General features: G+C 40.4%; 1 protein-coding gene across 1 annotated transcript in view; it reads left to right on the top strand.

Annotated features, from left to right (window-relative positions):
* The window catches only part of EML4 (echinoderm microtubule associated protein like 4), a 162,578-nt gene extending 141,165 nt beyond the window's left edge, over positions 1–21,413 (top strand). Inside the window, exons 18-25 of the mRNA XM_009330204.1 lie at positions 56–187; positions 795–862; positions 7,245–7,333; positions 8,526–8,623; positions 13,291–13,378; positions 14,666–14,764; positions 19,195–19,325; positions 19,837–21,413. Coding sequence (XP_009328479.1) covers positions 56–187; positions 795–862; positions 7,245–7,333; positions 8,526–8,623; positions 13,291–13,378; positions 14,666–14,764; positions 19,195–19,325; positions 19,837–20,301 — 1,170 coding nt within the window. The 3' untranslated portion in view covers positions 20,302–21,413. The remainder of the gene's footprint in view (positions 1–55; positions 188–794; positions 863–7,244; positions 7,334–8,525; positions 8,624–13,290; positions 13,379–14,665; positions 14,765–19,194; positions 19,326–19,836) is intronic.
* The last annotated feature ends 40 nt before the right edge of the window (positions 21,414–21,453 follow it).

Raw genomic sequence — 21,453 nt, 5'->3', positions numbered from 1 at the left:
TATTTTAAGAGAGTTTTTATTTTATTCATTGCTAAATCATATGTTTTCTTTCCAGGGACATACAGATGAACTCTGGGGACTGGCATCCCATCCTTTCAAAGACTTATTTTTAACATGTGCCCAAGATAGGCAAGTTTGTATGTGGAACTCTGTGGACCACACACTGGAATGGACCAGGCTGCTAGATGTATGTCGACCCCTTAATGTTAAATATAAAGCTGGAAAATAGGAAAAAGCATTAGTTTTCTGCAACACCCTTGTCCCATCTGATTGCAAGAGAAGCAAAAATCCTGTGGTTATGGCTTTAAAAACAGTTATTCAGAAGTTTTGATAAACTTAACCAGGCTCATCAGGCATTATATAGACCGTAATCTGGTTACCAGTGTCTGATGCCATTTTGACAATCCAAGCTGAATAAAACTTAGTCCTTTGTTCTTGTTAGAGTTTAACTTTTTTCCAATTATTCAAACAATCTGAAGAGGCTATCATACAGTTGTGTAAGGTTTGGCTTTAGATGTCCTTCCTTACTGTCACTGTTCATTTCATATTTTGGCTAGTTCTGTCCTAATACCCAAGCAAAAGTATCTTTTTACACAGAAATTTAGGGTTTTTACTTTCAAGGTCACGTAGTGTTGATACATTAAAAGAAAATCCGCCTGAGGATTATAAGCATGCTGCTAACTGATTGGTTTTCCCTGTGTCAGCTCACATCAGACTTTTAGGGTAGCTTAGGAGAGGTGTTTGACCGTAAGGGAGCGGGCGGGTGAATGACATGTCTGTGCCTCTCCGTTCAGGAACCGGGGCACTGTGCTGACTTCCATCCCAGTGGAGCAGTGGTCGCGATAGGAACGCACTCGGGCAGGTAAATGCCTTTCGACTGAGTTGTGGTGATTGAAAGTTTAAAGTGGACAACTTGATACTACGCATCTTACGTATTGGAATTCATTTGCTTTTCATTCTTTTTGCATGAGGTTAAGTAGCCTAAAAAGCTTGGGGGAAGAGGGCAGATCTTTCTTACATGGGTTAGATGAAGACAGAAGGATTATTTGACTGTTGTTAGGCTGTTTTGGTTTTTTAACTACTCTTTCATGAAAGCCCAGATCTTAATTTTTTTTTTTTTTAACCTTTTTCTTTTTTTTTGCAGAGGTTTCCGTGTGCACTCTTTATTGGCTTTACCAAGTATCATATATTTTAATATTGTGTGTGTGTGTGTTACATTAGTTTGTAAGACAGGTACAGTACAGATCTTTCTCTTTCCCAAATCAAACACACTTGCAAACTTCTAAATTGATGTGGAGAGGCAAGTGAACAGGCTAGGATTTTGATTTTTGTGTAAGGCAAAGTTCAACATGGCACATTGCTGCAATGAAGTGCTATCGAGCTGTTCATATTCTTCCCGAAATCGTTGCGTATTTGAAAGCTCTCAAAACACAAGCTGAATCTTTTAACTCGGGCTTCTTTCAGTGGTGGAAAAAATTTGTTTTAATTCATAGTCAAACTGGCTTGGTATCATCTCCCAAGAAAGGAGTCTCAGGCAATGGATTTTTAGCAAGTACCAGTTAAAAGAAAAAGCAGAATATTCATAGCATTAGAAAGGTAGAAGAGCAGATATTCAATCTACAGACATTTTTATTCTGTTTTTCAGTTACACCTCATGGTTGAGAACTCAATGATAAAATAATGCATAGTGCATGTAAGAAAATTGAGATTTTTTTGTGTGTGTGTTTAATTCGCCCCCTAGAATTTTTTTATACCTAACCTCATGCCTAAAAAACATTTAAAGTTTGATTTTTAGAAACTGCTGAGCATGTGCAACACTCTTAAGCTTTCCTGGAAAAATGAAATGTTATACTTTTTAAGGAGTTTCCTTCTCCAAGATGAAGATGCAGTCTGCACTAAATTCATTAGGTATAACGAGGCTAGAAAACCTAGTTTACCTTCCTAAGAAAAATCTTGCTGAGCTCTTGTATATTTGGTTTCCACGTTGTACCTTTCCATTTTTTCATCTCTTTCTAATTATAGCATTAAATTGAACAAGTGTTTCTAGCTTCATTAAACAGAGCAGAAGATACTGGCCTGATAGTACTTGAAACAGAGAAAAGGGAAAAAAAGGTCAGGCTACATTTCTTTAGAGTTATTAGATGTTTTTGAAATTACATCAAAGCATAATGAAGGCATATTGAGCAGCCGAAGCATTCAGTCTTGTGTTTGCGTTTGAGTTTTGGGTTTGTTTTTTTTTCCTCCCAGAGTGTTTTAACATTACTTTTTCAGTTCAACACTTTTCAGTTTAAATTCATATTTTTTAATTACTTGAGGCAACCAGTTTATACTGTGTTGGATAAATCTATGATGATGGCCTTGTTTTGTTTTGTTTTGTTTTTTTAACACTGTTGTTCTTGGAACCGAGCAGTTATATTTTCACCATTATTTTTTATCGTGTTCTGAAATTGCATGATTCAATGATAGGTTTGAGATACACAAATGAAACTGAATTGAAATGAGGCCTGCTTAGTGTACAAGTGTATGAGAAATAAATGGAGTTGTGAATCAAGATAAACAGAACAGTTTTAAATTTACTGCCTAACCAGCGGCATCATGCAGTGCTTTCTGCGCCAGATAATCCAGTCCAAGGGAGTTATTTCCCAAGGAATGAGGGCTGCATGATGTATGTCGATTAACGTAGGAGAGAAAATAGTCTCGGGCCCTTAACAAGTTATTAAATAACTTACTTGGTTCGTAGCCCAAAATGCATAAAGCCAATATTAAATGAGTCTAATTTGTTTAGAGTTCAATAAACCTTGAATGTGTCTGTCTATTGTTGTTCTAGCGCTGCTCTGCTTTCAGTATGGAGGTCTTTAAGACAGGAGTAGGGAGTGCAGCGTTAAGAAAGTTGGGTTTGATGGTTAAAATTGTGACATCTGAAGAAAACTGAATTTTCTACCTCTCTTCCCATTCTTGTCAGTTGTTTCACAGCAGTGTGTTTTTATCAGGCCAACACGTCATGTTTTTGGTGTGCTTGTCACATACCACTTCCCATGATGAGTATTTCGGTATCATTTCCCTTTTTGGGCTGTCTGCAAATGGTCTGCTGCAGGTTTTGTTAACCACTTCTTTAAATACCTTCTGTGTGCCTGATCATCAATTGTCTGGGATTAAGCCTGGTTTGGAGAGAACTAATGCTTTTTGTGGATCCTGCTGTTTGCTGGAAATGCATAGCTGAAAAAACTAAAAAGGGCTGGCAATCAGAAATCCTATCAGAAAAGTGGGTTTTTCAAGGCACTGTACAGATCCTTTTGCCGTGCTGCCAGTGGTATTATTTGCACGGAAGTAGACCTTTCTGTGACTAATGATGTAGAATATCTTGAGTGCTGTGCACTGCAGAAAAAAAGACTAATAAGATTCTTACAGAAATACTAATGTTATTAAGAAAACTGAGGGCTGGAGGACAAGACCAGCATAAGCCAGAGCCACAAGGAGGTAAATCAGTCAATAGAGCTATTAGGATTTATATCAGTTCAACATCTGTTGTGGTATTAAGATGAAGAAGCCTAAATATCCCAGGGAACCAGTCTTGTAAGATGGGTTGCTTTGTTCACTCTGATTAATGCCTTGCAGGTTCAACATTCATCCCATGTTAACTAAACATGGGAATTGCAAGTGTAAGTGCAAAAATATATTCCTACTTTGGAATACTGCTTCCCTGGTGATTTCATCAGAAAAATTCTGCATTCACAGGTGTGAATTATCAGTAATAAATGTCTGTCATGGGTCAGAATTTGTTTTCCAAAAGAGAGTAGTTTAAGGGGTTTTGTTTCTAAAAACATATATTTTTTAGATAGCTTATTAGTATTTTTTTAAAGCAAAAGGAATGGGAAGACAAGAAATGGGTGAAAATGGCAAAAGTTCTGTCTTGTTTACGTGAACTCACTAACAAGTTATTTTTTAGATAGCTTATTAGTATTTTTTTAAAGCAAAGGAATGGGAAGACAAGAAATGGGTGAAAATGGCAAAAGTTCTGTCTTGTTTACGTGAACTCACTAACAAGTTAAGCGTTATCTTCAGTAACAATTGGGAGAAAATCAGTAAAAACCAGAAATAGCAAAAGAGCTACTATCTTACAGCTGGGATACCATTCATCCATTTATTTCATCTAATCTACGTATCAGAAGTTCTCTTGGCAGCCAAGCTTTGCATTTCACAGCCGGGTAGGACTTTTTCAGAGTCAGCTGCCATTTGCGTTTTGCATGCCTTCGTGTTGGAAGGAAGATCCTCTCCCAAAGCACAGTCTCAAGGTGGACCCCAAGCTGTTTGCAAGAAGGGCCTGTGTGGGGCATGCCAATGAACTGCCGTAGCTGCTAGACTGGAGAGACAATTCATGGAGACAGGCTTTCTTGCTGGCAGTTGCAATGTTTGCCACGGCATTGGGAGAGTTTGGAAGACTGAAGAGAGCGTGTCTGATTACAGCTTGTGGAAGCATCAAGAAACAGCTGAACTAGATGTGACCAATGCTTCCATTCTTAAATTAATGTCAAAATTGTCACGGTGCACTGACTGTTTCCTTGGTCAGCTAAGATTGCTGCTAATATCTCTTGTTCAGAAAAAATTTTGGAGAAGGACTGGTGTCACAAAATGCTGTCTCCTAATGCCAAATGAAGTTCACTGTGCGCTCTTAAGAGCAGCAGAAGTTTTGCATTGTGTTTGATACCACACAATACCACCTCTGTGCTTTCAGTAAAATAGGGGGTTTTTGCATGTTTTTCCGGTTGCATTTTAGGCTCTGGGTTTTTTCATTTTACAGAATATTAACTGGAGGATTACCTGGTTCAGATAGCAGTCTCAAAGGACCAACCTAAAGAGCCGGTCTCAGAGCTAGCATCAAGAGGCATATGTCTGCTGCAGCAGCGGCCCTGCCCTGCCCTGGTTGTGTATTTTGGGACACAGAGGGCTCAGCCCTCCCCTTGGCTGTCTGGCAGAAGCGCTGTGCAGCACAGTCCCCCACGGGAGGGCATGGGAAGGGGGTACCTATCCACTTTGTGGAAGAAAGCTCCTTTTGGTTGTTACTGTGCTGATAATCAGGTTTTATATCTAGGTACCGCAATTATGCTGCTCAAAATAAACAAAGAGGCATCCTGCTGCGTCATCTTGCTAGGTAAATAGATTTTACAGTATAGTGCTTAAGTGTTCTGGTAAAGCAAAAGGTCTTCCTATCTCCTGTTTTGCTGCCTGTGCACCAGAGGTGTGTTGCCAACCTGGGCTGAAGCAGAGAGGAGCCTCCACCCTGTGCTGGGTTCAGGAAAACACAAATAAGAATGAGACAGTGGGGCATTGGCTTTCAGACCAGCTTCTCATGTTGCTTGAAGACCAGATTACTTCAACTCAGTGATGCCTCCGTGTGTGTTCTTCACACTTCTTGTCGTCCCATCAGGATGTGCTTCTAGAGCAGTTTTGCTGTCATAATGGAGTGATTGTTTTTCTTTCTGTGGTGGCAAAATGGCATAGGTACCCTCTCTCTTCCCCCCTGCCAAACCCTTTTGTGGTTTTTTGTTTTGGTTTGGGTTTTTTAAATTTATTTTGCTTTCTTCTTTAATATCCGCACCCCATCAGGGTTATCAGCCAGGTAGCATTTTACTGAAGCATTTGGCAGGGCCAAAGGAGGCATAGTTTGAACTAAATAGCAGAATAGCAACTTGTAACTCCCAATGCGTTCAGAGGCCCTTCAAAGCTTCAGTGTGTAGATTGGAAGAAATCAAAAGTCTACTTTTAGCAGAGCATGACAGCAGAGAAACTCTTGAGTGTGGTTTCTACTGGCTGTCCAATGCAAACATATTAGCTGTTTTCCACTGGTTCCATCTGTCCTGCACACAGATTATTCAGCAGTCTGTGGCATGTGAGGCTGAGGTTTTTTTACATGTATGTCATTTAATTTCTTTCCCGTGGTTCTCTAACCACAGGCTGATTTTAAGCCATCGGGACCAGGCTACTTTCCAGATACCTAGCTGCCGGACACTGGATCCGTGCGAGCTGAGATCTCATCCTCGTCCGTAGAAAGCAGTGATGTGCGCTGTTGTTCCTGCAGTTTATTTTAGCTTACATAGGTTTGTTTTGGAATAGAGGGTCCTAGCTCTTGCAGTGTGTTTGTTCCACTGAGTTCACTATTAGGTATCTGTGTGAGACGGCGGGTGGAATTGCCTTACTCATGTCCACAGTGCCTGAACGCAACGTTTGCCACTAGGGACAGAAACCTGGCCGTAGCGTACGCACACAGTTGTGAGATCAGAAGTTCGGAGCAAAGAAACTGAATTCTGAGTACAGCTTTAATGTGTTTAGCAATGTTGAGATCTTACGTTTTCATGATAAACGTGTATGTATATATATTTTTATTAAATTTTCATTATCTTTGTTTTGCTAATGTTCACTGTATTTAGGAGTTAGATGGACATCAGAACCATTGCAAAATGCTCAGGTTCTGCTGATCTTGCCTGCCTTGCTGTCAGTGGCCATTTTGGTGTACAGGCCACTGAGTTTTTGTAAGCTCCTGAGCTTTTACATGTGCCTCGTAACTAATACTGCAGGTTAAAAGTTATTGTTAAATAATAAAAAATGCAATTAATTACCTTAGTTATAAATCATCCAAGCAGGAAATAAAAAAATACTATGTAATGAACCATCAAATTTCAGTAAATGGTTATTCCTTCTTACTTTGACAAAATTATTCATAGAAATGGAAAGGACTGAGGGGAAAATACCAAATTAGAATACACTTTGTGTTTAAAATTAGTATGGAAACGTTTTCCACTCCCTCCTACTACTTCTATTTTTATTTTTTTTTTAACTTTGCTTCATACAAATTGAAAGATCAGTTTTTATATCAAAGCTGTTCTTCAAAATGGGGAAGAAGTAGTAGATTAAAATTCAGCTGTAGCCTTAAGGTTTCAGGATGATAAGGTGCAGCCATATTAGGTATCTGGTGGCATGTTTATCATCCAGAAGACATTTTGGTGATTACTACAGTGTTCAAGGGAGGGGGAAAAAATTGGGCTGTATTTAGAATTTTTTTATGTATTCTTCACTGAAACTTGTATCGCTTTGTGAACCAGAAAAGTGTTCCATTAAAAACAGATGTTCGCTGTGCTGCCCTTGAGGGGCTAGCATGAGAAGATGAAGGCAGGCAGTGATTATTGCTCTTTTGCTTGCTTTTTTTGTTTCAGTGGAAATGATACTCATTGGAATTCTCCTCTCTCTAGGTGGTTTGTTTTGGATGCGGAAACGAGGGATCTGGTTTCAATACACACTGATGGCAATGAACAGCTCTCAGTGATGCGCTACTCAGTAGGTAGGCAGACTTTTACGTTCAGAATAATTGTGGATAAATGAGACGTCTGTTCTGTTAAACGGTGTTAAACTACTCCCCAGTCACTAGAAAAGACAGAGCTTTGAAAAAAATCATTTAAGATGCTTAATATATAGCTGAATACTTGGTTACAGATTTGTTTGTGTATGCTAAATCTTGGAGTTTTGTAACTGCAAATACTACAGTCGCCTCTCCCAGCCTTTCCTTCACGTTGAACTGTGCTGTTATAATAAATGTTAGCTTTGCTCCCAGAAAAATTAAAAGTCCTCAACTAAATAGTCGACAGGTTAACAGAAAAGTCTCTAAAAAGCTTAGTATTTCAGTGATATTCTAATATACTTCTTAATTAATTTTCAAGTTTATTAATACAAAACCATAAAACTGAGCTCAGGTCGGTCTGAAACTCAGAGCTGTTTGTTAAGTATTTGCTATGGGATTCACATGGAGTCCAAGCCAGTATTGAGTCTCCTCTTCAGACATGACATGACATGACAGAGCATCAGAGGCTGACTCCCCTCTGTTAAAACTGGATGGGAGAACACTCTCGTAAATCTGTTTCTTGTTTGCTTTTGGATAACGTGCCATGTCAGTGGGCAAAATGTTCCTCTGCTGCTGCCACATCTGCCAAGTGCAGCAATTTATTTTAAAGCACTGATGTTCATTGACACTAGAGGTGTTTGATCGTGATTTGAGGCAACTATTGTCCAGTACTTTTTTTTTAAATGGAGACAACGCAGGCTAGAAAACTGCTTATAATGTTTGAATGCTCCACTTCTTCTTTAGACATTTATTTAGTGCTGATTTATATGCAATCCCCCTCTCCAAAGCTAAGCTAACTATAGAGTAAATACCGTTCTGCATTTTTTGTGATGCAGAAAACTCAAGCCTGCCTGCTGTTGACAATTTCCAGAAATCCAGTGCAATCTGAGGATTTATACCCTGTTCATTGGACAGTTACTTAAAAAAAGAAATGAAAGAACTTGCCTAAAAACCATACCCACAAAGTAAACAGATACTGACTGAAAAACAACATAATGTAAACAGTTATATATCCTTAAATACAATTCGTAAGCAGTAGTTTAATTGAGATTATTGTTTTAGTGATAAACCTGAAATCATTAAAATTTGGAAAACAAACATTCTGTTAATTTTTATCAAATATTTTGTGTTGTAGATGGCACCTTACTTGCAGTTGGATCCCATGACAACTTTATTTACCTCTACGTAGTAACAGAAAATGGAAGAAAGTATAGCAGATATGGAAAATGCACTGTAAGTTTTGGAGCAAATATAATCAGCAGTTCTTGCATGTTGATGTTATACATACGCTAAGATGTTAAGCAGCCGAACTCTTTCCGGGTTGGTGCTTTTCCATTTTTAGTTTTGGTTATAGGTTTTACGGGGGTTTGTTCAGCATCTGATTGATTTTAAACTTGAGTCTGATGGGTACTGCAACCATTAGTATTAGCTGAACACTTTTGCGTCAAATATGACTAATTTCTCAGACTATTGACTTTTTCTTTGAAATGGGAAATTAGCAGTAAGATGGAGAAGTGCCTTGTACCTACATGCTGAAACTCTTTCGGGGAAAATATTACACTTGTTTGGGGGTATTTTCCCCCTATTGGTAAAGTACTCCTTGGACCAACATAACATTAGATGGTGGAATTTCATTAGAATATGTAATTTTGGAGGTTGCAAATATGCACTATTTTCAGCTGTAGTTGTTACTACAAAATTTGGAATTGGGGGGATATGTTAACAATAAATTTCTGGCACAGGTGTATGTAAGTGTAGTACAGGTAGTGGAGTTTATATTAGTCCTTAGACTTACATGAGGTTGTCCCAGTGCTAAAAAGACTACTTTTTTTTTTTTTCCTTAAGTGTTTGGTTATCTAACATCCTAGCCTTAAGTTCAGCTGTCTCTTTAGGTTAGTGGGAATATTTACATAAAGAACATCTGAACCTTAATGGGATTTACAGATGATATAATCAGAATAGGTTCACATTTGACATGTGAAATTTTTTTTTAAGGAATGCATCCCCTTCTGAAAACACTTTTCATACGTTTGTCAGCAATTGCATTTCTTTAGTTTTAAAAATAAGAGAACTTCTCAAGCTGCTTTGTTAATTTGAAAATGGGAGGTAAGGCGACCATAAGGATAAATAGTGGGTGCGGAATTATTTATTTATAAGTAGTATTATCATTATTATTATTATTATTTTTCTATAACCTTTGATGCAAGACTTGCAGTGGAAACTGTTAGTTAGGGGGAAACGAACAGGCATTAGCCAGTCCTTTAGTGTCATGTATGGTGTTTTTGAGAGATTTCTACCCATCATTTGGCTGAGGACACCCTGTGCTGCTAGAACATGGGGGTCCAGAGCAGCCTGGGTCCAGCTGCTGCCGGGGGCATGGGGCTGCCAGGGCAGTCAGCAGCGGTGGGTTTGCTCCGTCCCTGTGGTGTGCAGGCTGGCAGGGAGGGCTTGGCGCTGGCTTGAGATGTGGCTGGGAGGGAAGGCTGCTGGGTGTGCTGGAGATTCCTCGATGGCAGGGTTGTGGTGCAGGGTGAGCCAGGGCATCCTGCAGCCCCTGAGCAGGGTGGTGATGGGGTTAGCTGATAACGCAATGGCCGTGAGATGAGAAATTGGATCTGCAGCCTTCCCGGGGAGCTCAGGCAGTGGGGAAAGGACTGAGCCTACAGGGAGGTCAGACTGGGGGCCCAGTGGGGATGGCAGCGGACGGCTGCACCTCAGTACAGCATTTCACCCCATCACTTATTTTTTTAACCATAAAAGATAAAATCACTCAGAGTCGGTTAATCTTAACATACATAATATTTAGCTTGCTATGTACTTCAAGTTCTCTGTGAGTTCTTTGAAGATGTACGAGACCATTTATTTCTGTATATCGTATGTATTACGTATCAGGAGTGAGCATATGGTAGTTTAAACCAGCATCTGTATGTCTGTCTGTCCCTCTGCCTTGGCAGGGAAGAGGTTTGTAAAAATTGGGATGGGAGACATCAGCCTTGTTATACTCGGGCAGAAGCGTTAAGGCTTCAAAGCAGACTTCTGTTAACCATTTTTTTTTTCTGTCTGAGTGACTGCATGTAGAAGCCAAAATTAGCAACTTGGTTTCTGTCGGGGCTGAGTTCCCCTGACCCTTCCAGCTTGTGCAGAAGGCAGCAGCGTGTTAGCTGACCAGAGCTAACGCTGCCGATCGGGTTTCACGTGCCCTGCGCCTCCCCTCTGCTGCCTGCCAGCACGCTGGTGGGTCGATACCAGCTTGGTGCTAAGCAGGGAGACATCCAGGCATGCTCAGGACCCAGAGCGCTCTCCCGGCCCAGTGCTTGGGCACTGGCACTTGCGTCTTTCTGGTGTTCTTCTGTCATTCAGTAGCCTTGCGGGTGACCCCCAAGTAGTATGACTCAGTCCTACTGGTAGTCAACTTCTGGTTGTTTCTTCCAACTTGAATACGTTATTTGAATACTTCCAGGAGGATTTTATCTACTGAACCAGCATCAGCTTGTGCATAAGGGCTGCGTGCCCACTGTTAACGTTTAAATCCCCTTTCAGTCATGACCAGGCTTTCTGCTGCTGCCAGAGAGGAGAGTCTCTGACCTGTGAGCGTGTTTCCACAGTGAGGGGTGGTGTTGGTTGTGATCAGAAAGAATTTCAGATGGGCCGAAACAACCGTTTCGATTTGTGCAGCTGTTTTTTGAGGGTTCCAGCTATGTAGACAGCAATGTGAAGGTATGGGCTGGGTTGTGAACTTCCAGCGTGTCAGCAGCTCCAAGGTAGCTGGCGCTGTCTCTGTTTGTCTTGCATCAGAGATATCTGTTAGCAAAGGAGAAGCAAGTGCCGTGCATTTACCGAGAGGGCTGAGGGGTGAAAGCCACATGGGCAGCCACGCTGAAGTATTTGATACACTGCACTTAACCTGAAATAGTTAGTGTGCCCATCCTATAGGCTGTGGGCATTTCGGCCCTTGCACCACTTAAGTCTGAAACAGATAAATATTGCCAATGAAGGAGACGGTTTCCATTTGGTCAGATAGTTTTACTAGCTAGTGATAATGTCAGTAATTATGTTCATTGTATACAAAGGTACAGAAAAGGAAAGAGTAAAATATTGCCTTATCAGTGGGCAGCTACCAAAGAAAGATTTTAATAGAAAATGGGATCGTCCTATTGAAAATATTACGACAATGTTATGTTCCAGTTCATCGTTCGGTGATCGCTTGCCTGAAGGGATTTTGCAGCATAGAGCCCCCTGGCCAATTGCTTTGTTCCCTCCCCCGCCGCCCCCAGGAATTTTAACAGCTGCCAAATGTCTGGCAGGATTTAGTAAATGACTGACCAATTCTTTTCCATGTTGGAGTTCGCTTGCAAATTTGAAGACTTGGAAAATAAGGGGGGGAGGAAAAATCCTAGCCAATTGTGCAGATTTTTTTTTTTCTTCAAAATACCAGGTTTGCATGTCGATATCGTATATCACACCCATGACTGCAAAGTAGTTATGTCAATACACAGTTCCTCTGCTTGAGGCAGAGACTAGTTCATAAGTAAATAAATCTTAAAGGCTAGGTTTTCTCCTAAATGTTTTTGCAGTCTCTCACAGAGGACCTGGGGACAGGGAGACAGACACGGGTGTATTTCTACATGTAATTCTGGAAGCAATCAGCATCTCTTGGAGTTCTCTATAGAGAAAGTTGGCGTGGTGGGTGGCGCGGCAGCCGGTGCAGTGCTCCAGCATGGCCCTGGCACAGTGGGTGCAGGCTGGGCCAAGAGACCTTGTGAGGGGGCCGAGAGACACCATCTTCATAATGCCTACTGCGAGAGGGAGATGAATTGGCATCTGTCAGTCAAGAAAGTGGTGTTTTGTTGCCTGGCAAAATGACTAGGAAGGAGAGAAAATGGATGGTCTTACAAGGGGAAAAGGAGCAGTAAGAAGAAATGGAAGGGTGGAAGAAGAAAAGAGTGACGTGGACGTCACGTTTATTAATTTCCTACCCTTTCCTCTACAGAGAAATAATTTCTTCCTACCTTATACAAATTTGCAGCTTCTCTGGAGCCTCTCATGTCTTTATTATGACTACTATTATTATTATTATTATTATTTATTATTCCTACCAACAAAAAGTTCATGCACAGGAAAAATATTCTGACAGTTCCATTTAGCTTCTCCCTCAAAAACGAAGATGGGTGTTTAGCCCTCAGTGTGCTCTTGGTGGTGATAGCCAAGCAATAAGGCCAAAGTGGTTTGATTCTTATATAGATGACCCTGTGCCTATAGGGAAGACTCCTTTCGAAGCTGGCGCTAACACGCATGCAGTGCAAGAAGCACAGCAGAAACTTTCAAAAAGCTTATGAGGGTATTCTTGTAACACCAGTCCTTGATCTTGTAGTTTTACATGGTTATTGTTAACCAAGGTATCCTAAGTTTTTAGGATGAGCAAAGGTTATCTGAATGCACGTGCATTTAATGGAAATTATTTTGAATGGACAGAGAAATAAAATAGTCTATCTGTCACTTTTCTGATGGGATCTAAAAATGATCCTGTGTAAGTTACTTGCCTTTCTCAACTGGTAGCAATGTATACTTTCTTAATTCAAGTACAAAAGTGAGTTCATCTGTATTTTAGCAATGTACCTTCTAGGAGTAAATCATTCTGGGGTCTGAGAGGGATGACGCTGTTTACAAGTGAAGAACCACTGTGCAGTGGGCGAGGCGCGATGCCCAGCCTGCGTGTGCTTAGCTGTTAGCGAGTGTGGCACTGGGGAGTAAGGAGCCTTTAAAGGAGCACAAGTGAGCTGCGGCAGACCTGGGGTGGGTGGGGAGGTGCTTTTTTGCTGTTAGCTGTCCCATCTGCGGGAGCAACTTCTGTTTGAATTAAAATACGTGTTTCACATTGGTGTTACTGCATTCTTCTCCAGGGACATTCCAGCTATATTACACACCTTGACTGGTCCCCGGACAACAAGTATATAATGTCAAACTCAGGAGACTATGAAATACTATACTGTAAGTATGAAAATAAATACACTGGGAACAGAAGTATGTATTAGCTGTCAGAATATTTAGAAGAGTGTGTTTGCTCAGGAGCGTACAAAATGCTTACTGACAAAGGAACCAATTTGAACTTGTGTAACCTGATATCTTGATGTTATTCAGAGCTGTGTATTACCTAATGGCAATGCCAAATATAGCTTACTTCTTTACAAGGTCATAAATCAGTTTAACAGCGTAGAATTTACAGACCAAGTGGCACTACATATTGATGTTGACCCAAAGTTCTGTAGATTGAAAATAATATATACGGTTGTCTAATTAGTGTCAACAGTATCAGTTATTTTGGGGGAATAAAATCAGTGGGTCTGTGCCACTTTTCTGTTCTGGGGTTTCTTTTTTTAAACTTTATCTTGGCTGGTGGTGTTGAAAACTACGCAAAGCAATAATACTACTTTAATGAGTCAGCGGTAATAATAGTTTTGTGTTTGTCTTTTTTTAATATGTGAAAATATGAATTTCATATATAGTGGTTATGTCAAAAGTTCAACTTGCACAGTGCATATCAGTCTGTTTTTAAATTTGGGTTTGTATTCTTGTCTTCCTGTGGCTTTAACAAGATCCAAGAGGATTGTAGTTCTGTTCCTGTACAGGCAAGAAAGAGCCATCAGTTTAAGTATCTGTCACCTTAACATGTTCTTTCTGCCTGTCACAACTTAGGTTTCAAATCTGGATAGTGCAATATCTCAATCTACCAAAAGGGCGTGTTGGTGTTTATGATTGCCTGTATAGGGAAGCAAAGAGCTGTGACCCATTAGTATTGGACTGGTGTATTGCAAGATGGACATTCTTTTGGGAAACGATCTTTCCTTTCCTAGTTAGAAGTTGAAAAGGAGTCTAAGGCTCCTCTGCCAGTAGTTTCTGACTGTTTTAAAAGCAGAGCTTCCTGAATGATTGATTGAATTTTCGCACATCAGTGGAGCTGGTAGGAAGGAGAAATTATTCTATTACAGACGCTATTAAAGCATTTTGTAGAGTAGGTAGCAGGGGACCCAAGCTGCAGGGAAGTGTTTTCAAGGTATGCTGCTCTGAAGAGGGAAATGAGAAGTAAACGTGACTCTTAAATACCAAGCGAAGCTTCAAGTATCTGGAATTTGATAAAGGTACTAGTCTGTCTTTGCCTCTACAATGTGATTCCAGATTGGTTTTAAGATGCATTTATTTACTGTCTTAGCACCTTCAAAGAGCACATATGTAAATATAAAATTATGTGGCATAACTCATCATTCACTTTTTTTACAGGGGACATTCCAAGTGGCTGTAAGCTAATCAGGAATCGTTCTGACTGTAAGGATATAGATTGGACGACATACACTTGTGTGCTAGGTTTCCAGGTGTTTGGTAAGCAGCATTTAACTTGCTTTTAAGCTATTCACGCTGTGCTTTTGTGTTTTCTTTTGCTTTAATTTGTCATTAGAAATACGCTGTTAATGATTATTGGGGATGGTGCTGAGATGACAGACCAAAGAGACTGACCACAGTACTTGTCTGTGATACAGAGCACGGGATGCTCTGTAGACAATGTATAATTGATTTCTATTTAGTCGTGAAGTTTGGGATTTGATTTTTCTGCTGTCATTTTAGGCTACCAGTTGTGGGGGCACTGAAGCAAAAAGCTGATATTGTAAAGTGCTCATATGGAACATGTGCATTCTCCTTTGCTTACCTTGTTTTGGGATAGGAACAAGACTATGTGAGTGTAGGTTATAGTTCATGACTTAAAATCATGACAGCACTTTGATACCTGTAGTCAAAGGTGAGTAATACACACTGCTTCTAAAGAGTTAAAATGCTTTAAAGAATAAACAGATTCTTTACCTAGTAGTTTATTTTTTAAATGTTTAAAAAAATTTACAAAGCTGACAGATCCAGTTTTAATAGAGCAGTTTGAGACTGTGGCCAAAATATCAAACTGCTTTTGCAAGGCAGCTCTGTTGGCCATAAATGAGGAGCCCCTCTGTGAGGGGTTGAAAAGTATGGTTCAGCCTGTCAGTGTTGTAAAACGAAGTTGTGCGAGCAGGATGCTGAATGTCTCGCATCCACTGCTGAGATCAGATACCTGCTTCTGTTCTTCATGTTGTTGGAAACATCAAAAGTAGGCAAATCAGCAGATTCTTTAGAGGTGAGGGTTAGGTCTACAAATCTTTTCTTCACAGCTACTAGGAGTTCAACTTTGAATATCAGTTTGTATGCAGGGTAGAAGAAAATCAGTTAAGCCTGAGTGCTTTCTGTAGCTTCTGACACCTATCGTGCATATTTTGGGACTGTCATGTGCTTAATGAGGAAGTAGTCTTAAAGGATTGCAGTTGAGTTGTGGGCTAACACTGACACTTTTGTGTGGCATATTGGTTGGGTGGAGGGCATTTGGTGCTTTCTAACCAGGCTTGATTTCCTTTCTGAGTACCAAAGATATGACGCAGAGCAGGGAAAATAAAGGGGTCAGAGAAGGAAGCTGACTGGTTGATAAACTGCATAAATATTTTTGAGTTGTTTGGAGCATGAGGTAGGTAGCAGAAATAAACAGGAGCGTGCTGTTTCTGGAGATGAATACTGTTGCTTGTTGCTAGTTTGATGAAAATATTGGCTCCCATTAGCCGGAGAACTGTCAACCGGGTTGTGTATGTGGTTTTTTTTTATTCAGTCTGTCTGGGTGAAGTAGCGAGTGGATGCCTGTTTCCTCCTGATGCTCTGTGCACGTAAGCCTAGGCTGACAAGGAATCGGTCCACAGCAGTCATTTCCTCACTGTCTTTGCTACTGCGGCTAAAATAATAGTGCAATACAAATGCCTTTTTTAAAATGGAGTATCAGAAGATTCAGGAGACACTAGAGAAAGTGAAAAGCAAAACTCTGTTTGACACTAATACGACATCTTTCTCCAGGAGCAATGAAAATACTTTGTAAGGACTGAATATTCCTTCTGGAATAGCCTTGGAGCTGAAGCCATTTTACATGTTACGCAGAGTACTTAAATCTGCCAGAAACATGGAGGTAGCAGACAGTGGCTCTGTTGCAACTGAACTTTAACCACTACGTTTGGTGGTAGAGCAGACAGAGTAAGGGGAGCAGCTCTCTGAATCCCAGCGCTTTCCCAGAAGTGTCCTTTACTCCTGACCTGAGGAGATGAGGTGTGGGAGTGCAGAAAGAGTTTGGTTTCACATCTAGACCATTGGCTTTGTCTCTTTAACAGCTGTTGGATAGAAGCTACTGGTGACTGGGGCCAGGCTGGAGATGGGCAGCTGCCATAACCACTGTTGTGAGGAGCCTTCTTACTTTTTGTTTTTAAAAAGTGGATAAATCTTCTGATCCTGTCTGCATTCCCTTTTAGATTAATGCAAACTTTAACTGCTCTGGATTAAGTTTAATTAGTCTCAACTGCTCTCAAAATCTTCAGTGTGCCAGAGGACCTGGGAGTGAAGTAGATAAAGCAGATAATGTGGTGATGTTCTGGGGCAGAACAGAATATATTTAAACTTCCTAGCCAAGATTCATCATGCTTTAATTTTATATCGTCTGGTAGTCTGACACCCTTTGCAGAATCTTAAAATTATGGCTTGGTCTCAAACTAAGGCAAGTATTTTCCCATTAAATCAGACAGTGCAGCTAAGCCAAACTAGCAGATATTTGCTGCCCAGAGGAGAAGTCTGGCTTTGACCCGAGGGTCAGCTGGCTCAGGGATCCAAACAAGCCAGGGGCTGCTCACTTTGATGTTCAGGAAAGAGGGTTAAGTTTATGGGATTTTGGCTTTTGGGGTATGTGTTTTACTAATTTAGCTCTATGGATAGTGTGTCCGTAGGCTCAGGCATTGCGCTGTTGTCAGCAGAAGAAAGAGGATGGAAACGCATGGTTCGGATGAGAATAGCATCGCTCCTTTTTGGCAGTTGATATTACTATATTGGCTCAGCAGTATCATCAGTCTGCACCCCGAGCGCTCGAAGTCACTCTCTCGTTTACTGCACATTTCCCACACTTTCGTCTGAGCAGATTCTTTTGAGAGGCTTACTGCTGGCTAGCAGAATTTATTAAAATTGAAGTGCTGCTGTCATACCTAATAACCAAGTCCTATTGTTTTGTATTTTTTTGTTATTTTTACAGTTATTAAGAACTAAGAGCTTGGTCATATTAATGTCTTGTTTTTCCATGTTTGCCTGATGCATTGAAAGCAAATCCTGCTGTCTTATGACAAAGGGTTGTCTTACCTTTAGAGTTGCTAAAGGAATTTGTGTACACAAAAAATGTTTGATAATAGATGCAGCCTTGAATATTAGTCTTTTAAATCTTAAATTAAAAAGAAGAGGAAATAGCATAGCTGTTTGGCACAGTCTGCCTGAGGTGGTGGCTGAAACTTCAGGAAACTGATTTGAAGTTCATTTATTACTGCCACCTGATGACAGTATTTTATATATAGAATGCAGGAGAAAGTTAAAATTCATTCATTTTGAGCTACTTGAAAATTCTTGAATAGTATATATTTTTTCAGATTGATTTCATTGATGCGAGAGCACTAAAATGTTTGTGAATACTTTCCTTAGCATTTCATGTCTTTATTTAGTAAATTACCTACAATGTAGCTTATTGGCATTGTAACAAGCTTAACAAGCTGCCTTTGTTATTCTTCAGAGAAAATAAAGTTCTTACTCCACCCACTGAAGAATGGAAAAAACCAGCTTCAAAGCTAAATGCTATTTGCCATTTTGCTTAAAACCAAGAAAAGATAGTGTGGCGTTTGAAAAATATAAGGCAATTCTAAGTCGGCGTTTTGTGCTGTATAAAATAGTAGACAGCACGTGTTATTTATTTTACCAAAGTCAGCAATTGTAAGGGAGGAAGAAGATATTTTCATCTCTGATAATGGACATCCCTCTCAGTCAATCGGACGTGCAGTTTTTCGGGGTGGGGGCTGAAATTTAAAGGGGGGGGAAATTCCTCCTAACTCCTGAACTCAGAAACCCAAGTCTGAGCTGTAAAAATATGGTACCTTTGGCATAAATTAGTATCTTATAACCACTTGCTTACCTTTTGTTCAGCTCTTCTTGCAGATGTGAATCATCAGTTCAGTTACGGGAATCTCTAGGGTCTTCATTTTTTGTTAAAACTTAGAGCCTTCCCCCTCCCCAGTTTGTTCAGTGCTTTTCATCCAGGCAATGTTGTTATTCTTTTGTCTAGACATATCAGTGTCATTCTTCTCACTTAAAAGCATATTGAATTGTACTTAAGCACTTGACAGCACTTACATCTATGAAACTCACACAGGCTGGGTTTCTGTGCAAAGTATCATCGATCAGTTGTCTCCTTTGAATCATGCAAATACTGAAAATTGCTCCAGATTTAAAATAAAACCAAAAGAAATCTCTGCATAATGTACGGTACCTGGGCTTGTTCCATGCTTCAGCATCAGTCTTGCTTTTGAAACATTTGTGCGTGAATGAAAGTGTTAAACGAAGAGTTGCCTGTTTTAGCAGCAAACTTAAGCTGTTAACAAAACTGAGGTTTTGAACAGGAAGCGTATTGAGCCCGAGAAGTTATCCTGGCCGAGGCTGAGGGTTGGGGGGGATGGGGGTGGGGGAGCGGCATTAGACTAGCAAAATATTAATGACATTTATTAATGACATAATACAACGCACATTCCATTTTCCAGTTGAATGTCTTATTTACCTTTTGTTAAGCTTGCCTTTTTTCACAGCTTTATAGATTTTATTTTGTTTATGTTTGTTTGTCTTTTAATTTGTTTCTAAAGCTACCATCACTAAATATCTGCTCTACTCTCTCCTAGGAGTTTGGCCTGAAGGATCAGATGGGACAGACATAAATGCCCTTGTCAGATCCCATAACCGAAAAGTGATAGCAGTTGCTGATGATTTTTGTAAGGTCCATCTCTTTCAGTATCCCTGTTCCAAGCCAAAGGTAAGTCTAGACCGGGCTCGTCTATGTGCTTGTTTGCACTGCATGAAGCTTTCCTTGCCAGACACCTGCTTCCAGCTCAGTCGTTTTGGAACCCGGCAGCCAAATAGCTCATTTATATCCGAGAACAGTGCTAGAGACAAAAGCATGGTTTTCCCCATTAAGTTTATATACAAAATAGAAAACATAAAATAATATAAAATAATATATCTGAAAGTGAAATGGCAATAGTTATGCTTAAGTTCTGGAGCAGAGGCTTGATGCTTTCTGTTGGCTGGCCTTGGTGTTAAGTCCATTACTTTTTGCATAAAGATCTAAATCCGTCCCAAATTACAAGCCTTAAGAAGAGAGGATGTGTTGTGGGGGGGAACCTAATATAAATGTAATTCTTTCCTCTTATGTGAATAAAGAGCTCTCTTGAAGGACTAAGCAAAAGTAGTAGTAGTTTTAGATTTTGGTACCAGGTGCTCTTCTAGTCAAGCATGTGATTTCTCTTTCTGCTTGTTTTCGACAGGCTCCAAGTCACAAATACAGCGCTCACAGTAGTCATGTGACAAATGTCAGCTTCACCCATAGCGATGGTCACTTGATTTCAACTGGAGGGAAAGACATGAGTATTATTCAGTGGAAACTTGTGGAGAAGGTAACTCTACCACAAAATGACATTGTCGTAGACATTGGTGCAACCAAAGTGCCCATCCCTGCCAGTGAAAACGCTGTACAGTCTCCTGCACCTCTCCCGCAACCTTTTAATGAAATGAACCAAAACGAAAGTGTAACTGGCAGCTCTCCGGCTTCTTTGGAGAGTAACTTGGAGCAGTCTGTGGAGGCCAGCGAAGAGCAAAGTGAGGAGCAAAGCGAGGGGAGCAGCCTGGATCCCGCCGAGCCGGGCTACGAGGAGCCCTCCAACGAGACGAGTGAGGAGCACAGCGAATCCACGGTCACTGAAGAGCAGCAAGATAACTCACCGGTGTCTTAACGCTCCCAGCTCAGGCGGTTGTTATTTTCCCTTGGTGTGCGTGCTTTCGTTACAGGGTGAGAGTTCAAATAGGAAGAAGTAGCTGAGATTCATGACCACTCCAGCTTTTGAGTTTCAGTGAGATTTTTAGTCTGAGCTTCAGTTCAATGCGTGGAACCATCCCAAGGGCCTGGCTTGATGGTCTGTGTCAAGATCTGGTCACAGTTTGTAGTGGACATTACCATAGATCCATTTCAGTTCTGAAATTGCTGTCAGGAAGTGGCGTGAAATAAATACTGGAAAAAAGGTTAGCTCTGAGAATTAGCTGAAGTAGACCACCTTAACTATGTGAAAGTGCTTTCTGAAAGAACTAAGCTGATGGGAAGCGCTGAGCTGTTCCAGCTGGGGAGTACTGTGCTGCTTTTTCCAGGTGCGAAGACAAACAAAACAAAAAAACAACCAAAAAGGTCTTTGTAGGGCTGTTTTCCTTTGTTTTTTCTTAATGAGCAAAACAGAGGAAAAACAATGTAATGATGCCACATGTTTGGCGATGCCTTCTTGATCTAACACATATGCAATTTTCTAACACTACTAATTCCTAGCGGAGTCTGGATGTGCTTGCAGTTGGTCTGCCCTGGGTGCTGCTAGTTCTAAGGCGAATCCTGTCGAGGAACGGTGTCGGCTGTTCCATTTTCACAGCCTGTTTAATAACAGACTAACCAAATACTGGCGTGTTTCACTTTTCATGACCTGAAAGTTGATTTAAACTGTAATTTAAAGGACGTAATTGTCTCTTCAAAGAATCGCTTGCCTAGAGAGTTTGAAACTTAAGAGAGTCTTTACAGTGACTTTGATGTGAACAGCAGAGGAAGCGTGGCAAGAACACAGAAGTCAGTTGGGCTCCAGAGTTAAACTTTAAGCCTTTAAGCAGAACTGCTTCATCCCAAGTAGGAGAAATATAAATACAGTTAACTTAAATTATTAAATTGGTGCTTAGGATTAGTGTATTAAGTTGATAATTTTTTCTTCTGAATTTTTAGAGGTAACTCTAAGAATCATTAAACTGCAATCTCTATTTTTTTTTTCCCCTCTGGCTCCTTTAGCAGTTGTGATATAAGCATACAGTAATTTAGATGATGATGAAATTTTTTTTTTTATTTTCCTCCCCCCCCC

This window comes from Pygoscelis adeliae, unplaced genomic scaffold (genome assembly GCF_000699105.1).
Source record: "Pygoscelis adeliae isolate BGI_AS28 unplaced genomic scaffold, ASM69910v1 Scaffold308, whole genome shotgun sequence".
In the NCBI taxonomy this organism is placed as follows: Eukaryota; Metazoa; Chordata; class Aves; order Sphenisciformes; family Spheniscidae; genus Pygoscelis; species Pygoscelis adeliae.
This window is presented reverse-complemented; position numbering and strand designations above follow the sequence as displayed.